General features: G+C 36.8%; 1 protein-coding gene and 3 non-coding genes across 4 annotated transcripts in view; all 4 read left to right on the forward strand.

Annotated features, from left to right (window-relative positions):
- The first annotated feature begins 492 nt into the window (after positions 1-492).
- Positions 493-611, forward strand: LOC126374755 (5S ribosomal RNA). Its single transcript, XR_007567488.1, has one exon. It is a non-coding gene; the product is annotated as a 5S ribosomal RNA (ribosomal RNA).
- Positions 612-1,097: 486 nt separating this feature from the next.
- Positions 1,098-1,216, forward strand: LOC126374756 (5S ribosomal RNA). Its single transcript, XR_007567489.1, has one exon. It is a non-coding gene; the product is annotated as a 5S ribosomal RNA (ribosomal RNA).
- A 354-nt stretch (positions 1,217-1,570) lies between these two features.
- Positions 1,571-1,689, forward strand: LOC126374757 (5S ribosomal RNA). The gene has a single exon (XR_007567490.1). It is a non-coding gene; the product is annotated as a 5S ribosomal RNA (ribosomal RNA).
- A 3,060-nt stretch (positions 1,690-4,749) lies between these two features.
- LOC126374679 (transcription factor HNF-4 homolog) overlaps positions 4,750-25,743 on the forward strand; it is an 82,691-nt gene continuing 61,697 nt past the window's right edge. Inside the window, exon 1 of the mRNA XM_050021393.1 lies at positions 4,750-5,197. Within this exon, the coding sequence (XP_049877350.1) occupies positions 5,101-5,197 (97 nt within the window). The 5' untranslated portion in view covers positions 4,750-5,100. The remainder of the gene's footprint in view (positions 5,198-25,743) is intronic.

The raw sequence follows: 25,743 nt of genomic DNA on the forward strand, positions 1-25,743 counted from the left end.
TTGGCTTTTTGCTCAAATATTTTTTGTGTAAGTATAACCCTTTTTTTGAACCATCGAATTCAACTGTTGTCTCATGTGCAAAAACCAGTAAAAATGCAATGATGCTGGCTGACTGTCCCCTTAGCCACATGGTATCTACGACTGGGTTGTCCGATCAATTGAATCGGACACAATTTGAATTTGATTCGCTTGACAGTCTTGAAAATACTGCCCTCCTTTACTTACGACAAACATCCGTCTTGCTTTTTACTATTTATAATTGTTTTAGTGGAAATTTGATATGATATTGTTGTCTTTTTTTTGTGTGTGGTGTCCTTTTATAAAAGACTATTTCTATTCTATTCTACTTACTATAAGAACATGAACGCGATAGAACTAGTTTGAAAACAATCAAACTAAAATTAAACTAAGTTTGTGTCTGCCAGAATAGCCATCATTATTCATTGGAATGGCAACGTAGCGGTTATGTATCACAATTTTGTTCCCGCTATCGCCAACGTTCATACCACGTTGAACACACCGGTTCTCGTCCGATCACCGAAGTTAAGCAACGTCGGGCGCGGTTAGTACTTGGATGGGTGACCGCCTGGGAATACCGCGTAATGTTGGCTTTTTGCTCAAATATTTTTTGTGTAAGTATAACCCTTTTTTTGAACCATCGAATTCAACTGTTGTCTCATGTGCAAAAACCAGTAAAAATGCAATGATGCTGGCTGACTGTCCCCTTAGCCACATGGTATCTACGACTGGGTTGTCCGATCAATTGAATCGGACACAATTTGAATTTGATTCGCTTGACAATCTTGAAAATACTGCCGTCCTTTACTTACGACAAACATCCGTCTTGCTTTTTACTATTTATAATTGTTTTAGTGGAAATTTGATATGATATTGTTGTCTTTTTTTTGTGTGTGGTGTCCTTTTATAATAGACTATTTCTATTCTATTCTACTTACTATAAGAACATGAACGCGATAGAACTAGTTTAAAAACAATCAAACTAAAATTAAACTAAGTTTGTGTCTGCCAGAATAGCCATCATTATTCATTGGAATGGCAACGTAGCGGTTATGTATCACAATTTTGTTCCCACTATCGCCAACGTTCATACCACGTTGAACACACCGGTTCTCGTCCGATCACCGAAGTTAAGCAACGTCGGGCGCGGTTAGTACTTGGATGGGTGACCGCCTGGGAATACCGCGTAATGTTGGCTTTTTGCAATATTATTTTTGAACAATCGTATTTGAGTGATGTCTTGTGAAATGTGCACTTACATAAAGTTGCAACCAGTAAAAAGTGCAATGGATACACTTTTTTTTAACGTGACTTTCGTTCGTATTATATTTTCCATCCCTCGGAACCTATTCGGGCCTGATGCATCGGGCAAATATAAAAATATATGGCTAAATAATGGCCTCGCCTCAAATGGCATACACTAGCTTCCCGGACAATCGATACCTACCCATTTCCTCTACGTTGGTAAGCAAAAACAGTATAAACCGATATCAATTTTGTTTAAGAAATAAGTATAGCAACGGTTATGTATCACAATTTTGTTCCCGCTATCGCCAACGTTCATACCACGTTGAACACACCGGTTCTCGTCCGATCACCGAAGTTAAGCAACGTCGGGCGCGGTTAGTACTTGGATGGGTGACCGCCTGGGAATACCGCGTAATGTTGGCTTTTTGCTCGATTATTGTTTTATTACATTTTTAAAACAAACGACAACATTCTTTTGCATACAAGTTTTTTCTTCATATCGTACTTACCTGGATTTCATATTTATATTTAAAAATCCCTCATAAATATTCAGAATAAACTCATCTGTATATGTAATGAAAAAATGGCGACTCGTTGTCACAAAACGCCTTGGAAGTCAACGGTCAATGTTTCCGTATTTATTTAATTTACGCAAACTTAATAAAAAGTCATGCTTATTCATAAATTCAACCTTGAATCAAATTAACCGCAGATAGCCTGTTGATAAATGTATAATGAGTTTAATGAGTGTTAAGAGTATTTGGGTGCTTTCTATATTCAATAGTGGTAATGTATGAATGTATTTAACTCAATTAAAAAAAAAAAACATTTACTTCATTGTAGGCGTAGGCAGGTAGACGGTGATATACGATATTTTATATTCAACATTTAATTTTCTTTTCATTAATATTTAGATTCGATCAATTTGAAAGTTTAATTCTTCATTGACGCGTATTCGTAGTTCGTACGCTGTTGGTTGGTTTTACAAAAGCAGGTAAAGGTACTTTTTATTTCAGTGACCACCCCATCAAGTCCCCCTTAGACCCCTTAATCCATCATCATGATGGATAATCCTTGGGATTCCATCCAAATGACGATTAAAATATTTTTGTAACATTAGTGTCATTGAAACTATACCAGCGGTTGACGGAAAACAAAACTTCTCGTTGAAAGCCCGCCAAATGTTTGTATTTTTTAATGACGTTATGTTGTTATAGAATCTATAATATAATAATTATGATGTATGCCTCCGTACAGTCATGAGCAATATCATGTACTACTTTAGTACCCTGTCGCACTATCATATTTGACATTTAATGAGACTTATGGTTTAATTTGTCAGAATAGTTAATGTGCCATGGTTTCAAAGTGTATACATATAGTACTCGTGATCGTACAAGGAACAGTGAAGGCACCATCTGAGCCTACATACCTGCTTTGTTCTAAAAATTCGCTACTCATTAACCTCTTAAGGCCGAGATTTGGATTTTAAAAGGACATTCGGTGTTACGACTACTTAAATTACACATACGAGCAGATAGGTAATTCAGAAGTAATCAGAATACAATTTACACCCACTTTTGACGAGTTAAAGTGAGAGGTAAATTATGCAAGTATATCGAAATAAACGTCAAAATACCTCCGAAATAGGTCTTTCAATATCATATTTTTTAGGAGGTACTTTGTGTGTGGGGTAGGATTTAAGTTAATCTAATGAAATAGTGATTATGAACGTAGATAAAAATGCCTAGGTGTGGTTTATTGTTGTTATCTTTATCTTTAGGGACAGTTTTTCATGATACGAGAAATGGTGGTGGATTTTTTTTAATTAGGACATCTGCGATATTTGTCGCGATAGTATAACCGTGCAGAACTCGCTGCAGTCGAAGTGCACTTCACTCAAAGTTTTCGTTACGATGTCACTAACACTCTGTATAGTGTGCATAGCACTCACTTCTCGCCAGCTATGTTGTCATAAAAGATTGGTGGGGGTTCCGTAAAAGTTCCGTAAGGTAAAAGGTGCTAAAAGAAAGTCTCATCTGCGTTTTTAGTCTTTAAAAAGTTAATATAAGACATGAAGGTACGCACGACAAATCTTAGCAGAGATGGCACAATAAAACCGGGCGTCCGGAGAATGAAACGGACCCTTTACTGCAGTAGGTAAATAAACATACCGCCGAATTACAGTATTTTGTCTACCGTTTATCAATATTATATTGTTTATCTTTGCTGTATTAATTTAACTGGCATTTTATCAGTGACCGAAATCGACGTGCTCGTAAATTATATGGTATTATAATGTACACGTGTAGATATTACGATACTACCTAGCTAGTTATAATTTTAGTTATAATTAAATCAAAATCAAATCAAATATACTTTATTGCACAGAACTAAAATTTCAACAATCAGACAAAACACATGAATACAGTACAATTTGGGCGGCCTTATTGCTATAGAGCAATTTCTGTGCAATTAACTGTTACTTGTCTCTAATTTGTCTCACGATTATTTGGACTTACGATCCGGAGGTCTCAGTTTCGAATCCCGGTGGGGACATATCACAAAATCACTTTGTGAACCCTGGTTTGGTGAGGACATTACAGACTGATCACGCGATTGTCCGAGTGTAAGATGATCCGTGCTTCGGAAGGCACGTTAAGCCGTTGGTCCGGGAAGTAGTAATTTAGTAGTAATTTACCGGACCAACGGCTATACTTACTGATGTAAGTACGTAGTCGTTACATGAGATATGTCAGATGCCGTTGGCGGCTCAATAATAACCCTGACACCAAACACACGATAGAAGAAGACTTATCTCTAATAAAACTAAATACCTACCTACTTAGGTACTACCTACTAACATTTCTTGTACAGTTTCATAAGTATCTTAAACTGTAAGAAGTATTATGTGTTTCGTAAAAATAGTCTCAGAATAAAAATAGATACAAATAACAAAGTGCAAAATGTAAGCTTGATGCATACAGAGTCGGCAGAGCGCATGCTGGTCGGAACACCGGCTTTTTGCGGTTTCATACAAAGTGCTGCGACCCGAACCTTTTGTACTTCCTGGTTCTCTGTGTAACATAGTCCTCTCTGTGTAAACGGGTATATTACCACTACCTAGCTTAATAAATAAACGTTAATTAAAAGGGCTTGAGTCAACAACTCGTGTGTATGTTTTCGTATTTTTATGGTCACACTTCCTACAATGTTTCTCTGGCAACACACATGCGGCCCTTTATTTTTAGCTCAAAAGAAGTTAATTGCATTTAGAATCTGTATTTAGCTTCCGTCTCTGACGGCGAGAAATGGTATTTTCTGCCCTGTAGAGTCATAATGATCAGTCTTACTAAGACTCCAGCTGTATACCTAAATGTTGCACTGCATCCGAATAATTCCGAGTGTATTATTTATAGTGGTCGGATCAGCTGATGGTCGCGAGTGGAGACGCGGGCGCGTTGCGCGGTGATCGGCGCCGGCGCACATCCCCGCTGCCGCGACATAACGCTGCACGTGCGCGGAGTACACACGCCACCGGCGGCGCGCCCGCGGCTACCACTACCACCACCTACCATCCGCCACCACCAGCCAAAGCTCCGCACTAACTTGCATAATTTGTTTATTAACCCAACGCGCTGTAACAACAATTTCTAGTCAGTGATTTTATGATGTAACGACTCGGCCCTTTATTAATTCGTCATTACATAATTTTTAAATAATAATAAACTGAAGTGGGTGACATTGCATTAAGAGTGTTTGTGTATTTGGATAGTTGAGGCTATCTAGAGATTGGAGGATATTGAACCCTGTTGGTTGGTGATAAGCTGCAAGATGCGGAGCGACGTGTTGACGCCGAGTGAGCTGGAGGGGACGGACTACCTCCTCTCCTCCACCATGAGGCTTGAAGACAGTTTTCTACAAATACTTGGTGAGTGGCACTTTCATACACCTACCTACATATAATACGTATACTATGTATCTATACCATGTAAATATCAAGTCTGCATTTCTTTTTTAAAAGATTTTTCGGGGAGCAAGTGTAAATCCGTTCTGTATATAGATAAAATGATATGACAGAACATTTCCTTTTTTATTTGGTCCTTTAAAACGTGAATTATTACGGTTCTTTATTGTATAAAATATTTAAAAGAAAACAAAGTATCGAGCTTATTTTTAAAATAAAATGAATCTCTTTTCTTCAAAGTACACCTAAAACAACCTTGGGGTCGAAGGAGGTTTAATATTATGTTGTTATTTACTTGTTTACATTACAAGCCATGTATTCGAACAATAACAAGGTCGAGTGTTTAGTTAGGGCCACGTAGAGTCAAATATGATAAAGATATTTATACAAGACTAGAATAAACCACCGACAACCTTGATGATATTTTTGATACCTATTCGTGATAGGTATTAGACACTTTTGATAAAAGATGAAATTCATTTCCATGATGTACCTGTTTAAAATTAGGTTTTTATATGATATAAGAAAACCAGGTAGGTACCTATGCTCAAAACTGACAGCTAACATTTCAAGGTTAGCCCAGCTGAAGACATCCCGCCCTGTATTGCCATTTCGTAATAAATAAATTACCCACGACCAATGTTTATATATTTACTTTGCAAGGAATTTTTCTTTTTAGTAAAAGATTTACTTACAGTTTTCATATTTTTTATATATGTGACAAGTAATAGTAATTAAATACATTAGTCATTAATTCACTTAATTTTCAATAATAAAATTTACGTCCTTGGAATGTTGGAGATACCAATTTAACGGTAACACTTGCGTCACCAAAGGGATAGCAATGGCGGCTTGTCATAGGATTGGGCATACCTGGTTTTCTTATACCATGGTATCTACTAGCTATCTATCTACTAGAAGCGACATATTGGTATAAGTATTTGTTATGCTAACATAAATTACGCAATAACCTACAAAAGTAGGCACTCGTCTTATCATTTAATTCGAATGATAGTTTATCACATAATGTGTACATCTTAGCAACACTATTATAAAACTACAAATGGGTATTATTTCACAATAATAAACTGATAAAAATATAGGTAACATCGGCTGTTCCCTTTTAGATACCTAAACCACATTTGATAATATTTAAAGAGCATTGACACGAATTTATTCCGAAAGTCATGGTTCGTAGTTAGAGATTTAATTAGTATCTAATTTAGTTTTTCGGTGACTGCACAAACCATAATAGGTGTTTACCAAATGTTGTAGATACCTACTTACACTTTGTCTTTACATAACCTATGTTATTATGATGCAATCATCAGGCCTGTATCTTCAAACGGGTAGGCAGAGGTGTATAGTAAATATACGGCATACACCTACTCCTCACCAGCTAAATCAAATCAAATCAATTTATTTGCGAGAACACATAGAATACAATAAAGGTGGTAAAATAATGCTATGATTAAGTTCTATGTAATAGGGGGTGAGCCTATTGTCATTCACCGGGCACAAATCCTATAAGAGAAAAAAAGAAAAAGAGAGAAAAGAGATTTTATACGGATAAGAGAGGGGGGGAGTCTTTTGTAATTATTTCTTTTTATTTTGGTGCAATAAAGTATAATTTGTATTTGTAAATCCTGAATCTCACGTGATATCAATTATCTATGATACAAACATGAATTCAAAGTCGATTTCAGTGGTTTAGAGCCCTAGCTGGGATTTGAACCCATGCGCTTTCCGCACAGGGCTATCACGGACATTTCGGTAAAAAAAAATGTTTTTTGTAATAAATACTGCGAATATATTTCGGTAATGAAGTAACTAAAATCTGCCTCGTTTATCTTATGTTTTGCAATGCTAATGTGATTCCTAATTTACTTACCTACAGTTTAAATCTAAGTGTAATATGAGTTTCTGTCACGTAAAATTTTAATACTTTATAGGCATAACCACTTTATAACCTGTAAATAATATTATGATTAATTAATGATTACAAAATGTTTTGTGCGCAATAAAATGAAACACAATAAACAAATAAACAAGGTAAAAACAATTTAAGGAGCAATAAATATATTTTTTTTGCTAAACAAGTTTTTTACGCATAGATAATTAACTGACAGAAAATTAAACATAGATTATGTAATAAAATATATACTTATATTTTATACAAGTAATAATACGTCTTTGCAGTTATAACTTATAAGCAGGTAACTTCTTATTTTCTTCTATTTACGTAACAATACTTAATAGCGTTCCTGGGACGGAATGTCTCAATGTCATGTCATTGAGAATGACTATACTATAGTACTTCTATACAACTAGTTAGTTAATTACTTGATTGCTTCATACCAGTCTCATTGCGAGACGACAGTGCTAATAATGATCTATTACATATGCTTCACACAATTAGTTGTGAGTTTTTGATAAAACACTTAACTAAAGATACAATCATAACTATTTGATTCTCAAACTATAATTAATTAGATAGACTTTACTAGGGCTTTATTAGAAACATGTATTCCATTAGGCATAATAGCCCCACTGCTGCTGTATTCAATTAGACTGTGGTTTAAGCGCACGGTGCGTTTTTTCCATCCCCTTACCATGCCCTTAGGGGTGATTTTCGGGATAAAAGCTATCCTATGTTCTTCACTAGGTCTTAAACTATCTCTATACCAAACATCTAAATTGGTTCAATGGTTTAAACTTGAAAAGGTTACAGACAGAGTTATTTTTGCATGTATATTGTATAATATTAGTGGATCTAAGATTAAAAATACAGGGTGTTAGTGACATCGTAACGAATACTGAGGGGGATGATTCAGACCTTGATTCTGAGTCAATATCAAGTGGAATTTCCTGTCGGAAAATACGTTACAATTTTAGTTTATTTTTTTATTTTCTGTTCCATACTTTTGCGACGGAAAATTCCACTTGATATCAACTCAGAATCATGGTCTTAATCATCTCTCAGTTTTTGTTACATAGTATATCAAAAACAAAGTCGCTTTTTCTGTCCCTATATCCCTATGTAGATACGCTTTAATCTTTAAAACTACGCAACGTATTTTGATGCGGTTTTTTTAATAGATAGTAATTCAAGAGGAAGGTTTATATGTATAATAACATCCATTAAATAGTGGAGAAATACTGTTATTTTTGAGGTTTTTAATATGATGTCGTAAATAATTTCAGTTTTTCCTCAGCGTTGCACCCGAGCGAAGCCGGGGCGGGTCGCGAGTTATAAGTAGCAGTTAGTTGATAATAGCTTCGTGAATTTATGTAGAACCACAAGTAAAGTATACATCCGATAAGAGTATCTGAAAATTGTCTTTATCCTCTCTATTCAACCCGGAAGGATTTAGTGTGAACACAAAAGTGGCAAAACAGGTTTTCGCTCATAGCTCCTACGATAATTACACTTGTTTCTTGAATAAGTAGGTTGGACCATTGATGTTTAATAATGTTACTATAGGGTTAGACATACAAAACAAACGCCCGTAATCCCGAATGGGGTGGGCAGAGACACAAGTCGAAGCTAACCTGCAGCCAAGAAGTTAAGTCAAAATGTGAAGTAGATTAGGTGACGGCTTAATATACCTGCTTAAAATGGTGGACATAAAAAAATCGACTCAAGTTCTGTTGGCAGGATTTTAACACGTCTCCGGCATCTAACATAACATAAATCTTTATTGCACTCAGATCAAACAATAAAAGACAATAACAATTAGCATCTCTTCTTTTAATACGTACTTAGTTATACAAAAGAATCGATCGACCTAACGAACGTTACAACACTAGCTTACGTTGACTGACAGATCTCATTCTTAGCGCGCATTGAGACTACTGTAAAATGTTATCTTTATTGAAATATAATCACTAATTGTACCGTGAAAGTTTATCTGCCCATAACAATATCGTCTATAACATGTTGTAATCTCTTTAGCAGCCTTGTCAGCTGCGAAGGTATTCGCGGAAAGATAAGGAGTAAAATACATTCGAATATTTAATCCTAATCAATATCCGTTATAAAATTATTAGGTATATACTATTTTCTTCCTTATCTTATGGATTGTATATTATAATGATGTACTTTAAGCAGAATTATGTTCCCAACCTCTGATAAAATAATACGAGTTTAATATAGGTAAATTGTGTGGTCGTCCTATAAACAACCTTGGGCAGAGTTGACTAAATTGTCGCTTTGATTACTTCTGCTGTCCGAAATTATGAACTATTTACGGCCACATACTTTATAAGATTTGTGATACAGGCGATGGCCTGGGCTTTAGCCAAGTTGCAAGTTGTTGGTGGGGTTGGCATCAGGTGACTTGTCAAATCAATTCCATATACCTATAAATATAAGTAATTAAGTATTTTAGGCTTCGTTGGATTGGGCACGAAAAAAGAAGACCGTCCGCTTACGTGGGTAATGTTACAGCAAATCTAAATATTCAAGGGCTTAGACCAAGAGAACGACCAAAAACAAGATGGCGAATGTGGTCAAAAAGGACCTGTGCTCGGGCCAGACGAAGAAGGCAGACCCCACCATCAGATAGATAGGAATAATAAATATGCCAAGGAGAAAGCGAGAAACTGTGATGGATATAGGATGTTTATGTTATGTTGTATCGATCATGTATGAACATAACTTAATTGTCACTTATCTATTAACAAATTCATGTTGATAAGAATGTGTCTGGAGAATTATAAACATTAATATTATGATTACACTACCCGGATTTGGCGGGAAGATAACGTTGGTAACATTGGTAAGTGACGCTCATCATATCGTTCAGAAATGTCGCGCCACGCGTAACTGCAAATCAACTTTTACATCAAATTAGGGCGGTATGCGTCACAGTTGGAGTTATAATGAACGGTTTTCGAACGAACCGATCGATATTTTTCATTATAATTTTTAACATTTTTGAACCGTTGCTGAAAGTAGCAAAACCAGTTAATTCGGGTACCAATATACATATATATTTTTATAGGCGTGTCTTTTTTATATTACCTACTCTAGTTGAATTGTTTATCACGTAGGTAGCTTAATGTTTTGTGTACAGTTATTTTTATCTTATCCGGTTTAATTATTTTACGGTTTGTATCTATTTGATAAGTACTTGCTAATTTTACATATGGGTGTGGATTTGTACATTTGTGTTTTTGGTATTTCTATCTTAAACATTACGTAACTTATGGTGTGGTTGTAAACAGGGCTCGTAAGCGGTTAAGGTATAGGCATTTAAGCGGTTGTAAACCTTAACCGCTTTCGAGCCCTTGGTTAAGGTTACGGTACCAGTGTACCTAATAACCTTAACCACTTTTAAATCCTAGTCGTAATCGTAAGGTCCCTTACCTATCAATCACATAAAGTTACCCACTGAATGAGTTCCTATGTATAGATATCTTCAGTTTAAAGAGCTTTATTCTCATAAAAAAACTATACATGGTCACTTACCATGAGAACTAAATATTTTAACAAAGATAAGTTAATTTGTCCTGTTGAACAGGCGGAGAGGCATATAAAAAAAAACTTACCTATAATTGCAAACAAAAAATAGACACCGGTTTGTAACATTGTTTACAAGTGTGCAATGGAGTAAGATGGGTAGTAACAAAATTATTATGAGTAAGTACATCAATGCTGGTAGGTGTTTTGACAAGTATAAGAAGAAATTCAAGTACAGGATGTTCTTGAATTTCTTGACTTTGCATAGTATACTCCATAGTAAGTATACAATAATGCCCCTCTTTCAACGCTTAACGCTATGCTTACACAGAGCCGAAATACGAGTTTTTTGTGGATAATTGAGCTAGTTCGCTGAACCAGCGGGGAGCGCTGAGGACACTTACTTTCGCCCGGTAAAAACCCAATGCCTTGCCAAATCTCGGCTCGAACATACAATACTTATTTAAATATACGAAATTGCACGCTTTTCAGGTGCACACTTCGCCTGACACTTCTTTTGTACTTGCTCAGAGACAATTCCTTGAGAGTTGAGAGCTTAATCAAATACAAATACATGTTATTCAAGGGGTTTTTTGCTTTGTGAATGTGAGGACCCTTACTTTTTATTGTCTAGCTATCTATCAACAAAAATTCTTGTCAAAAATAATAATTCAGGACCTGAGTCACTGAGTCTTCCGCGTACGGTCACTGCATTAATATATATACACTTTGGTACCATGTCACATTAACTTTTTTGACAAATTGAACTGTAAGTCTCACTAAATGTCAAATATGTTAGTGCGACAGAGTCCTAAAGTGGGTACATAATATTGCTCATGACTGTACCTACATAAACTTTTCTACATTTTATATCTACGATACTGGCATAACATTACAAGAAACTACATGAATAGGCCTCATGAGGTCGCTCCAAATGGTCCATGACCGTAATGCCCGCCAATTCGGTGTAGGAAGGGGGGCACTATGAGATTAATGTATGACGCACTAAATAGCCCTAAAGGACACATGTTACGTAATGAAAATGTGACTTCCACTGTTTGTTAACACAGGTTATTTTGTATTAACGCGTTTTTGATCTCTTTTCATCTTGTACTATTTATATTTATAATATTGTGGCTAATTATAGTCAAAACGCTTCCACAACTCGCAGTGGAGTAGCGTGGTTGAGCATGCTCCATACTTCTTTCTTCTCTTCCGTGCTCCATACCCCCTTCGGTTGATTGTGGTAAGGGTTGCTGGGTACAAACAACAGGATGTGTATGTTATGTGGTTGTAATTAAATAACTCGACATTTAATGTAGACCAGATTAAGCCCTTTTGTCAAAGGTTGGCAGATAGCGCTGAATTTCACTCACGTTAGCACGTGAGTGTACGCGATCCTAACACATCGTTTCTACTCTTATCAAAATCATCAGAAATGCTCGTAGATTTAAACATCTTAAAATGGGGGGAGAAGGCCATATCTCGTACTTATACTTTTACATGCGCAAATGCTAAATTGCAATATTGCTTTTCTAGATGAATCATAGGCTAGTTTCCAACTAGTCAAATCAGTTACTTTTTACTAAACGTCAAAACACGAAATTCTTACTATGGAATTTGTATGAAAAAGCAGACTGGACGTCATAGAAAAACGTGATAAAATTTTTAAACGGACTTATTATTACGTTTCACTTGATTAAAATTCATAAGTAAGTTAAATAGAAAAAAGATTATGTTTTTTGATAGTGTTAGATCTGTCCTTATTTAGTAATCAGAATTTCATAATTTATCGTGAACCTAGGACCCGACCTAATTGCTTTGATCCTTTTTAACCCCCTAAGCTTCCTTTAAAACATCCTGAACTTGATCAAATTCAGGTAATCATGTAAGTAAAATAGTACTTACACACTACTTTCTGCCAACCCTGGGAAAAACAGGTACGTACATTAAATAGTTGTACAAAGTTCGAACGGTAGTAACAATTGACGTCTATTACTATGTTCACTCGCATTCTAATAATAATGTATATAACCTATATATTTGTGTACCTACTGACAATCTGAAATTAGCGGCCTCTTATGTAAAATGAACATTACTATACATACCTACTGTTGGATAGAACAGAATCGATCGATACTAATAATAACTAATCTCGACTGAAACATCGCTAAAAATTGTTATCTAATAATTTGCCAAGGTGTTTGTGCCAGTTATGATAAGAGCATCACCATTCATAATCCCACCTGCGATGTAGTAACTGATAAAATGATAATTACTTACTAGCTAACTTCATACTAGGTGTATTATAAATGCGAAAATAACTCTTAGGTATCTGTTTGTTACCCTTTCACGTTTATACCGCTTAACCAATTTGGATGAAATTTCGTATGAGGATAGTTTGGGACCCAAGGAAAAATTAGGATAGTTTTTATCCCGGAAATCGTCCCGTAGATAAAAAAAAGGGTGGATATACCAGCCGCGCGCGGTAGCCGCAGTTCACGCGGTTGTAGTCGCGGGCAGAAGGCTGAAATAGTACAAATTATAAACTGTCGACAAATCATTTGCGCTAGCGCTTGTTTCTAACTGGTTACGTGAACGCGTGTGCTTTATTTATGTTTGACATTGTACTTTTGGCGGCGCAATAACAACCCTGACACTAGGGTTGGAAGACCTTACTTAGAACACTACAACTACAACCCACACGAAAGAAACAGATTAATGAACTAAACAATTTTTGTTTTTATAGCACTTAACCGTGTTTAGGGAAACTCAGAACAAACGACCTCCGTGGTCCAATGGTTGAGCGTTGGACTCACGATCCGGAGGTCCCGGGTTCGATTCCCGGTGGGAACATATCACAAAAATTACTGTATGGTCCCTAGTTTGGTTAGGAAATTACTGGCTGTTCACCAGATTGTCCGAAAGTGGGGTGATACGTGCTTCGGAAGGCACGTTAAGCCGTTGGTCCCAGTTACTACTTATTGATGTAAGTAAGTAGTCGTTACATGAGCCATGTCAGGGGCCTTTGGCGGCTCAATAGTAACGCTGACACCAGTGTTGATGAGGTTGGTACTCCACCTCACAACCCACACAATAGAAGAAGGGAAACTTACATTTTGTCCGGCCAAGTAGTTAATGCCATTTGCGGCAAATCTACAATAAGTCACGTCAAAAAAAAAGAAACTCTCAAAGAAAAAAATTAAATCGAAAAACACGATACATAGATCGAGAGAATTTTGCATGGACAGGAGGAGGACCCGGTGGTGCATTCGTTAACACGCTCGTCCCGGCTTGACAAGAGCTGGGGTTCAAGTCCCGTCCGAGTCAGAATTTGTTTCTATTTAAATTTTCTCTTTATGAGTTTCTATTGTTATTCCTAATCATGGATCAGCGTGGTTGTTTTCGATGTTTAATTATTTCCCTACTAAATAAATATTAGGTATATTTCCTCCTATACATATAATGGTTCTCTAAACACAAACATCTCAAAAACTTGAGATATAAATAAATTACTTATATATACCTATGTATGTATATGCGCAACTGGTATCGTAAGTTTTTTTTTATATTCTTTTGTTTGAAGAAGAAGGTTACAAGATTTTATCTCAAAAACATTTTAACTTAATAGGTATATTTTTCCGGTGCGTTCCGGTTTGTGTATGTGTAATGCAGTTTCCCGATATTTCCCGTTTGCAGTTTATCTCTGATTACATACCTAATTAGTTTGATTTCGTTCTCTTTCTCTGCCCAATCTTATAGAATTAACGGATGTGAGTTGAGTCTCAAAACCTCTTCAATAGCAATCGGCTAATTAAATCAGTAAAGTCGTACAGCGTAACAAAAAATAAAAACAAAAGTGTGGTCGCCTAACGAAAAGCTCGGTAAGGTAGGTACTTAGTTCATCTTGTGATGGATGTACTTCTAGTTAGAAGAACGTCATGACCGCCTATGTAGTATCGCATTCTTATTGAAATATATACACAAAGATACTTACGGATTTTATGCTGAAATGCATGTACTTCTAACTATAGTCGTGAGCTAATGGCCCCGATTCCCGCAGATACCTAATTTTAAGTTATACCCGTCATTTTCTCATCCGCCGAAAAGAAAAGGGACGGATGATTGACAACTGTTAATTTTAAACTGAATAAATAACCCGGGCGAATAAAATAGACACCTCGCTGGTATGCAACCCGTTTGACGTGTGCTGTTAACTTAATTCTGTCGGGTTATTGGCCAATAGTATAAATTGTGGACGGTTTAAAATTCCTGCCTAAAATTTACGTGTGTTCCATAAATTTTATGCCAGTCCCTTTCCTTTTCAGTGGATAAGAAAATCACAGGTATAACTTGAAATAAAATTCGATGGTGTCTACAGGAATCATCAATTCATCACCTATGTATATGTAAGTCGTACAGCGCCATCTAAATGCAAATGCAGTGCAATAGAATACAGACTGTATTTACGATAACAATAAAGGTCAGCCTGTGCCCCGTGAAATGTTATTTCATCGACACCGATTACGATATACCTACTTAGGTTTATACTCGGTCGACGGACTACCTATAGGTAACCTACATTAGCGGCTTTACCAAAAAATAAAATAAACGAACGGTAAACGTGTGCATAAAATTTGACAGCTAAGCAAAATTGAATCAAATCAAATGATTCAATTGAACTTTATTTGGCCGTCAAATACTTATACGACATAAGTACGTCACATGTTAACCGCTCGTTTATTTTTTATTGGTAAGGCTATAAGGTAAGTATTTGTGTAAGTAGCTCCAGGAACTAATAAAAAATATTAGATTACAAAATAAAATACGGAAAAAAATATATTATGAAAAGTACATTAATTTTGTTCATCGTAGTATTGGCCATTATTATCGATGTATCATTTCTGTGGAAGTTCATTGATGCCATCTACAATAAATTTAAATTCACTGGACACAGAGCTCGATGAACTCTTCAAAATTTGAAAAACACCTCATCGTAATTGCAATTCTTTCCCTAGTAAAAAGAGATCGGTTTAGGAAAAAATGTGTTAGGGCAAGGACTGGCTAGTACGGTGGGTGACAGGGAGTTTCTAATCAAAGCTCCGAGATCTAATTTAAAAAAAAATAGTAAGTACGTATATCCCATGCTTACAGAGAAGACGTCCTAGAAATACAACAAGTAGGAAAACAAATGAACAACAGTTTTTAATTGAGCCTTATCTAAGCTTTCATAGGTATAAAAACTAAGCAAATTTGTCACCAAAATATAGATCTACTGAATTAATAACTTAAGTATACCTAGGTGAAAAGTTCAATTTTATAAATTGATCCAGTTTTATTATGTTATTGTAAATTTGCAGGTACCTATTACGCTTTATTTAGTAAGTATGTATCATAAACATTGTAAGATATTTCATATAAAGTAGGTATCTACCTACTGACGGATAAAGTAATTCCTACTCAAAATAAGTAACAAAAACATACCAGAAAATGAAAATGCTGTTAAGAAATTACTTTTTGAATACTTAATTCAGTGTTCATCATATCCAGCTTACGACATCGTATCAACAGTGGCTGCAAGTTGTCTTTGATTACTTGTGGCTCTGCCCACCCCATTAGGGATTACGGGCGTGAGTTTATGTATGTATGTAGTAATACTGAACTACTTAAGTCAGTAATTCAGTGAATGTTAATAAGACGAAAGTTTTGGTGATGGAAAGAGAAGAAAATGTGTCTGAGTGTAGAATTATGATTGGGAATTAAATGGTAGAACAATTGAATGAATTTGTGTATTTGGGTACTATGTTTACAAGGGATGGTAAATGTGATGAAGATATATAGAAAGGAGAGTGAGATTGGGTAATTCAGTGAATGGGGCAATGCATGCAGTTGTTAGTAGCCAATGTATCTCGCAAGATGCGAGGATGGCTGTTCACAATGCAGTGCTTGTCCCTACGCTGAAGTACGGTAGTGAATGTTGGGTATGGCAGAAGAAGCATGAAAGTAGGATCAATGCCGTAGAAATGAGGTCTTTGCGTAGCATCTGCGGTGTGAAGTTGAGTGATAGAGTGAGAAACAGTGTGATAAGACAGAGATGTGGTGTAAAAGACGATAAAGTGACTAGGATTGAGAAGGGAATGTTAGGTTGGTTTGGACACGTTGAGCGGATGAAGGATAATAGAATTGCAAAAGCGGTATATAAAGCGAAAGTTGATGGTAGGGCTGGCAGAGGAAGACCGAGAAGGACTTACGATGATCAAATTGGAGATGTCCTTAGAAAAGGTTCAATACGATCTACTCTGAACCGGCGTGCGTGTATGAAGCGATTGATGAATGTGGAGGAAGCAAGAGAAGTGTGTCAGGATCGAAGCAAATGGAATTCTATAGTCTCTGCTTACCCCGGTGGGAAATAGGCGTGAGTTTATGTATGTATGTAATTCAGTGACCTTCAAGTGTCTCAAGCACAGAATACATAATAATGTTAATATTAGGTACCTACTTAACGTATCACAAAACAAGTAACAAAAAAGGACTTTTCCGTTTTAATATAATGAATACTTAATGACTCTTTCGCAAGGTCAGTGTAAAAATCACACCTCTTAAACTAGCGCTGTCCTTCAATTACAATACAGTTAGTTCAAAGAAGATAAAGCTATTTTCACTTTTTATCCTTTGAAATAATACTTAAATTAAATTTTATCTATTGTAAAAGGGGATGCTGAATTAAATACGAAATAGCTTTTATGTGTACAATTGCGCCATTATTTGTTTAACAACTTTTACAATTGCCGCCATAAAAACTAACATTTTTCTTTTTAAAACCACAGACTAAAAATGTACCGAACGTAACAAGTTTAAATTATGTCTGTATCAATTTAATATAGAGCTTCCTTGCTAGATTATACCAACTATAATCCACCAAGGAGTATTATTCTGTTTGTTAAATAAAATAATTACGTAATAACAACTCAGCTCAGCTTAAATTCTGTCAGCACAGCTCAGCTTAGCATCGGCACAGCACACCACAGCTATACAGCCAATCACGTTTTGATGGAATCAACCAACTACAAAAAAAATGTTGAAATAATTACCAAAAATACACCTAGAATGGGAGAAGGGCAGGAGGATGATATTATGTATAATTTTATAACCACATATTTACCAAATACGACTGTATTACCTGTTTTTACTATACGTTTTTACATAATAACGATGACTTGTAAATGTACCTAACACCTACCTGTTTCATTTGTCTTAGACACACGCGAGCTTCTGATTTGAACATTATCGTTTATATCGAGACATGGGACACTGGGTATACCTATATCAAACGCTCTACGACTTATATCTGTCAATACAATCAGTATCAAAAGAAGTATATCGATCGATATTTGTTTTTTGCTCTGTCTGTGGTATGGTTATCCGGTTAAAGTCATAAGAAAACAACCACTTACCCTAATAGTGGCTTTCTATAACCGTATAAGAAAGATAGATAGGTAGTAGCCGTGGACGCCGTGGTAGTCTAGTTGGAAGAACGTTTTGACTCTCACTGTAAGGTCGCAGGTTCGAATCCAGCACGGGCCTATCCTACGTCTACCTTCGAAATCATTTTTAGAATTCACGTTCGCAACGGTGAATGAAAACATCGTGTGGAAACCCACATACCCGAGAAATTCATTTATGTATGTGACCTAACCTGTATTGGGCTGGTTTTCCCTTCGCGTATTGGAAGGTCAGACAGGCAGTCGCTTCTGTAAAAAACCGGACCAGTCAAATCTTCAGGTTAGGTAAGCGAATCCTGTGAAAACAAGATAACGCTAGGGAGATGATGAAGAAGAAATATAGATAGGCACTTACGTTAGTGCACGGACTGTAGAATATAATAGAAAAAACATTTCATTACAAGCCTCAAGCCTGTCCATCTTATCTTACTAATATTATAAATGTGAGTATGGATGTTTGTTACTCTTACACGCAAAAACTAATGAATGGATTGTAATGAAACTACAGTAATGTAGCTTATGAATCAGAATAATACACAGGCTTTAACAATTTTAAAATATTGAAAATTCTTACCGCGGAATCCGAAATCTACGAGGACGAAGTCGCGGGCGGCCGCTAGTATATGTATAAAGAGACTTATACTTCTGCCTGAAACGATAAATTCAGTCTTTAAATAGTCAACGTTACTCTGCTAAATACAGTCAACACCTACGTTCATATGTTAACGATACATCATTCCCACTTAAAAACTTAAAATAATGTCGTTTTCTAATAGAAGTACCTACTTATCCACAAAATAAATATTGTACGTCACAGTCGGTGAGGAGTTACCTGCCTGGTAAAATTAAAACCGGTTTTGGTTGGTTTTAGCTACTTGTTAATTTGATTTGAACAACTTAAATTGCTGTTTCTGCTTTGTGATGTGTTTGTTATTATACATTTTGCGTTAGCACGTTGTATAGGACAGATGTCAGAATTTTAAGTTTGTTTTCGTGGTATGCCTGTTTCACACTAGGCTGTGACTTTATCTTTCTGTCCTGCTGTTATGCACCTTACTAGAGCCATAGAATAAGGAATAATACTACGTATAGAACGGCAACTCTCCGCTCCCCGCCAGCGTCTAAGCTAGGTTTATCTCAACCGCCCTCGAACATAGTTTAGACTTGAATCGTGAAGGCAGCACGCGGATCGTTGTTTTGTTTGCGATTTGTGTGGTAAATAAATAAAGAAACAATAACTAATTATTATAAAAGCATCTTTCGAATTTAGCTACCTACCTAAGTAAGAAATGACGGTTAAATTAGGTATTGTAATTGGCAGCCCTCAGACGTCACACACACAGTTGCGCGTGTTGATAATGTCAATGTGTAGTGTCTGTGAAAAACGAGGTTGTTTGTATGAAGTGTCCGGGGTGTTCTAGAGTATTATTCCTTATTCTATGCTAGACGCTTGGAAGTAGCTAGTAGGGGTATCTAAATAGATAAGTGAAGCAACAATATCTTAAACATTCGTAAACATGTTTGATAAAATGTTAACCGATAAACTTTTATCTATCTAACATCCGCATTCTATAATCGTTTGATTACTCTTGAGTTTTGACATGACAGTTTTAATCGTAATAGACCCCCTGAAGTGGATGTTTTTTTATTCTTGTGATAATATACGATAACATAGGTGAAGCTAAATATTTACCAATCATATAGAGAAATAAAGATATATAAATAAAGGTACCTGTGAGGTTCATTACGATCTCCGATATACAGAAGACGGCAGAGAATTCTACACCCTAGCAGTGCGGATAATGAAGAAAGATGCGAAGCGCTTTGTGCGAATAGTTGGGATTTCCACCAATAGGGATGGAACAGACGCCCGTCTGGAAGTCCGAAGATAGAAGGAGGATGAGCTCGTGTAGATCGCGAGCACACTCCCCGAAATGCGTAGAATACCGACATACCGGCTTCTTGTTGGTTGCGCAGATGTCTTATGTTGATATCTAAGTTGGTTGGTTGAACCAACTTCATAATGTAGTACATTACTAGTATAATCTAATGCAATGACGACCTCCGTGGTCCAGTGGTTGAGCGTTGGGCTCACGATCCGGAGGTCCTGGGTTCGATTCCCGGTGGGGACATATCACAAAAAATACTTTGTGGTCCCTAGTTTGGTTAGGACATTACATGCCTGAATGTGCGAAAGATGATCCGTGCTTCGGTAGGCAGGTTAAGCTGTTGGTCCCGGTTACTATTTACTGATGTAAGTAAGTAGTCGTTACATGAACCATGAACCTTTGGCGGCTCAATAGTAACCCTGAAATCAGGGTTGATGAGGTTGGTACTCCACCTCACAACCCACACAATAGAATGTAGAACAATGTCCATAACCAGTGCGTCTCCGGCGTGGTCCGAATAGTTGGCGTGGCGAGAGTTGCCATGGCCTCGGCCGGACCTATGCCAACCGGCCACGACCACGCGGTCGACGCGTGCACGTCACGTCATGTAATACTACCTATCCGATACACCACTCGTTACTTATTCATTTACTCATGGTAAACACATCTTGTATAACACACTTAGATTATTTACTGTACACAAAAGATAATGATTAAAAAATATATCAAACGGCAGGGGGTGAGTACTATCTCGGTACTATTTTTTGGCGTTTAAATCCAAGCGAAAGACCTTGTCGTTAACTCTCGCCAAATTTCGCTCACCGTCAAGCTAGCAAGTGCAATAAAACATGGCTATAAATCCAGAACCGTGATGGTACTAATTTTTTTACAACAGGTACTATTTTTTTAATAAGAGTACTATTTTTTGGTATGGTCAAATTATTTTTTCGTGCCCATTTTTTTTTGAGGCCGCTAGCTTGACGCACACCTGGATGTAATAACAACTAAATGATAACTCATTTACAATTATTCCCAAAAACAAACATAAAAGATGCATAATGTCTATTGTCTATGAAATTAGGAAGTTAAACGAAGTAAAATCTGTGCAGCGCCATCTATAGGTTTTTTGGCGAACGTAGCGTGGAAAGTCCCTCATTTCATCTAGGCCTGTATCACATCTCTATAATAGCGGATATATCACTAACCGTCGCTCTCTGCCAAATGCTAAACGTTCATGAAAGGCGTTGGCAGCTGAATCGTTGTTACATACTATGTATGGATTGATTTACATCACATAATGTAACACTTAAGCTTCATACACACGCTTTCATAACTCCTTCGACCCTCGCGTTATAACCAGCTGTGTGTGGCGAGCTTCTGAACTTTTTCTTTGTACGTAATATACAATCCCGACGACCCGATTACTCTAGCCGTAGATGCGGCCAATCAGCTCGCGACACCAAACACTTCAGGACCCCGATACCGACCCCGCTGGCATTGCCGACGAATTCCCTCAATCAGCGCTTATCGCTATCGACCCACTAGGGTCGATTAATTCTTTCAAATATTTTTCCTCTCAGACGACGCCCTGAGCCGAGGTTTGGCGCCCAACTGGGCACCCTCAGGCCTGTTGTCTTGAACGTTTTTTGTTCGGCCAAGTATTTCATGCCATCTACGGCAAACCTTCAATGTATTATGCTAAAAAAAATTGGGTCGTTGGCTTCTCATTAATTAATTAAGGTACTTGCACCGATTAAGGGCCGGCTCCTAATAAAGACCATGAGGAAAATCTCACACTTCTCATTTTCAAAACTGCATCATCCCTCGCAATATCCTAAACCACCCATAGCCAAAATGCAGTCGCGGTATTCTGGTTGAGCACCGCCAATTTGACAGTAGCTTTGTATTTTGTATGGTAGTCGCAACTGATTTGAAACTGACTCATTGCGTTGCAATCAAAACGCTTCGAATGTTAATTGTAATATTGCTTGTGCGTGCAGTGATCATCAGATAACATATTAACATGTAAATTATTAAGTATGTCCTCTTAGTTCATAGCACTTCAAATATTTGTCGCGTGCAATGTGGAATCTTCACTGTTTGCCTCCATAACGACCGATAATGTAAGAGTGCTCGTCAGTTTTAAGTAGTTTATCTAGCACTTGGAATTTAAGTCTATAAATAGATATCTAAACTTACTTACTGACGTAAATAAGTAATGTTCATGAATAATGGTTACATTATTAAACGCAAATTATTTATATTCAAGCGTTTTGGATCCAGTCGACTAATAAAGCTCGGTGAACAGCGGCGCTGCTGACCTACCTAGGTACTTAAAAAAAAAATTTCAAAACCAAAACCGACTACGGAAAATTCGCGCTCTAAAAACTATGAAATAAGAAAATATTCCTCTGAAATTCTTTCCAATAATGATCCTTAAGTAACAGCCGTGGTCGTATGCCAACGTGGTAGGTAATCAAAATCTTAGGACAGATAGGTATGCTTACCTATCTATCACCTAACGATCACTATTCGGAAGAATTTCAGAGAAATATTTTTAACCGACTTCAAAAAGGAGAGTCTCATCTTGTTTCATACTTTTTAGAGCGCGATTTTTCCGTAGTCTGGACATCTACAGCAGCTATGAAAACAACTAAATACCTACTTAGGTTCTTAAATACTGGTGATATAAATAAATTAATGAATTGTAAATGTATACAGGGGCTCGGGCATCGCGGCTGGTTATCTATCGGTGACATTAATAGCGCAACGCCCCCGGCGATCGGCGATATACCACGCGATAACGGCCTATATGTCGCCATTATACTTACAAACAAACAGATACTTTTACACTGTCTTGCCAACTGTAAAGATAAAGTGAGATAATTTCATTAAGTAGATATTAATAAGTACTTCATGTTTGAGTACATGCTAGATACGGGCCCTTTCTGGACAAGAGCGGCGCGTGATCGGCATCATTAGAAAGGATTAGAGGAGGCCTTTGCCATGAGGCACTCCGAAATAAGAGATATAATATAAAGTGAACTGTAACAGACCTGATAATGTTTCGGAAGCAAGGCTTATTATTATTACATTAAAATGAGTCTCGATTAACGTCCAGTAAATAACTCTCACCACCACATCTGAGTTGGTCGAAAAAAAATTTCTGAAACAAATGACTGCGATTTAAAATATAAGTATCTGTGTGATAGATAAGATCCTAAATATATATAATATTTGGAACTGAAACTACAGATAAGTAATCCGATAATTACCTATTTAATATCAGAAACCGAAACTTCTCAGATCCTAAAATAATATCTCTCGGTAATTACTTTGGCAATCTCTCTAGGTATCTACTTACTTCCCAAATAAGTAGGTATCTTGCCTAGTAGCAAATGGCACTTATGTATTCGGTTCAATTTATATTAGGTACATAATAATATATCCTATTTACATTGCCAAGATAACTGCGAAGGTTTCTGTAAATATTTCTATAATCATAATGCGATATAAACAATATATTGCGCATTTATTAATTGATAAATAATCATAATGAATACAACAAATTATCTTAATTGGTACAAAAGTAAACGGTCATTAGGATGCAAAAAAGGATGTGCGCATAGTGCATATCCGTACAATATCGGTTTTGCTAAATGTTTTTTTTTAAGTACTTACGTAATTTTATTCTGCCTTGGTACTCTAAAATGCCGTTAAGTGTCAAAAGAAGGTACATTTCCAGAAAATATAAAATACCGTATATGTATAGGCACATTTACTATACTAAAACACAGTAAAGTCCGTGGTTAAGGTATCGTAAATCGGGACGCTTATTTTGCGAAGCAAAAGTCTAATGTAGCGAGTTGCTGCCTTTTAGCTGCGTATTCAAATTCAAAATAATTTATTTCGCATCTAAATATCCATAGTGTGTTAATACAATTATTTACAAGCTAGTGTATTAGGTACTTATGTCAAAAAAGTCAAAATAACTAAACTTAACGGCCTAAAAGTTTACCATATCTCTAAATCTAATGCAGATTAAATATATCTATCAGATGTGTCGACGCAGCTTTCTTTACCTAATTAATAGTAGCATTATTAGGTAAATCAAAAATTATCAAATGTGACCTACCTACTTGCTATGAAGACAAAGTGAGTTAGCAAACAAGTTAATGTCATTATTTACGAAGGCCATGGAACATATTATATATCTAGCCAGGAATAACCTAAGCGTTACTAACGCGACACTTCCTTAGTATTTAGTTTCGTTCCGCTTCCCAAATGAAATAGCGAGATGGAGTATGCTCCATACTCCATACGGTTGATTTTGGAGACGTCTGTTCCCAGCAGTAATCAAGACGTAAGTATTATACAGGCTGTTTGTGACATCGTAACGAAAGCTTTAAGGGATGATTCAGACCATGATTCTCAGTTGATATCAAGTGTAATTTTCCGTCGCAAAAGTATGGAGCTGAAAATAAATTTAAAAAACGCAAAAAATTACATGAGTTTCCAACGGAAAATTCCACTTGATATTAACTCAGAATCATGGTCTAAATCATCCCCCTCAGTATTCGATACGATGTCACTAACACCCTAAGTATAAGATTGTTTATGTGAATGTAATAATTTGAAAAAGAAAACATACTCTGATACCGCCGGCGTGGTCGATGATTAGGTACCCTCATCTAGCGCTTCATATTAAATAATAATCCCCTCAGACAACGCCCTTAACCAAGATTCGCGCCTCCCTGGTCACCCTCAGGCCTCTTGTCTTAAATTTTGTAGCTACCAGCAGGGCTAACATGCGCACCGATTCAATAAATATTGTCGAAACCGATAAGTTTGTTTTTTTTCCCTAACATGCGTGTCACGTGATTTCGTATTTTGACAGAATAACATGACTTATTTGGATTCGTATATTAGCACCATGCGCATCTTAGCATCTACAGGTGAGAGCACTCAGCGGCCTCAGCGCTCCCTATTTGTCCGGCCAATACACAGGCAATTTGCAAATCTACAAAGAGTCACATCAAAAAAACCGTCTTAACTAGGAAGATGATGAGCTTGATTTGAAGTGGTATGAATGGATCGCGTCGCAGGCGCACGTCAGCGTCACTTGGAGCATAATGCCATTGAACAGAGCAGCGCAGGCGCAGTGCCAACCGCTATGAACTTGCCAGGCCACGTGACGTCATAGGTGATTGATTTGTCATCAACGTGCTCGTTACATAACACAGGTCAGTGTATGTTGCGAGGGCTAATATAGATGAAGGGTCGACTTAAGGACGATAGGCGGAAAGGCAATGTTGGCATAGAATAAGCAATAGGTATGTAGGTCAGACCGGTACGGTCGCAAGCGTTATCTTGTACCTAGACAGTTTAGAACCCTGTCACATTAAGGGCCCTCGCCGGCGTAGTATCGTAAACGCGCAACAGCATCGCAACTATAGATGTAAAACAACCGATTTAAAACGTTTTAAACACAATGTTTTATTTATTTATTTATTTATTTTAAAGAACGTCTAGGGCCCTGTGCCGAGGTTTTTCTTGCAGCTTCTTTTCCCCGGCTATACAGGTTGTGAGAAGCTGCAGTAGTTTTAGGCGGATGAGACGTTCGTTATGTAAAAATTGACGATTCAAAGTGTAACT

The sequence above is a fragment of the Pectinophora gossypiella genome, chromosome 17, assembly GCF_024362695.1.
Source record: "Pectinophora gossypiella chromosome 17, ilPecGoss1.1, whole genome shotgun sequence".
Taxonomy (NCBI): Eukaryota; Metazoa; Arthropoda; class Insecta; order Lepidoptera; family Gelechiidae; genus Pectinophora; species Pectinophora gossypiella.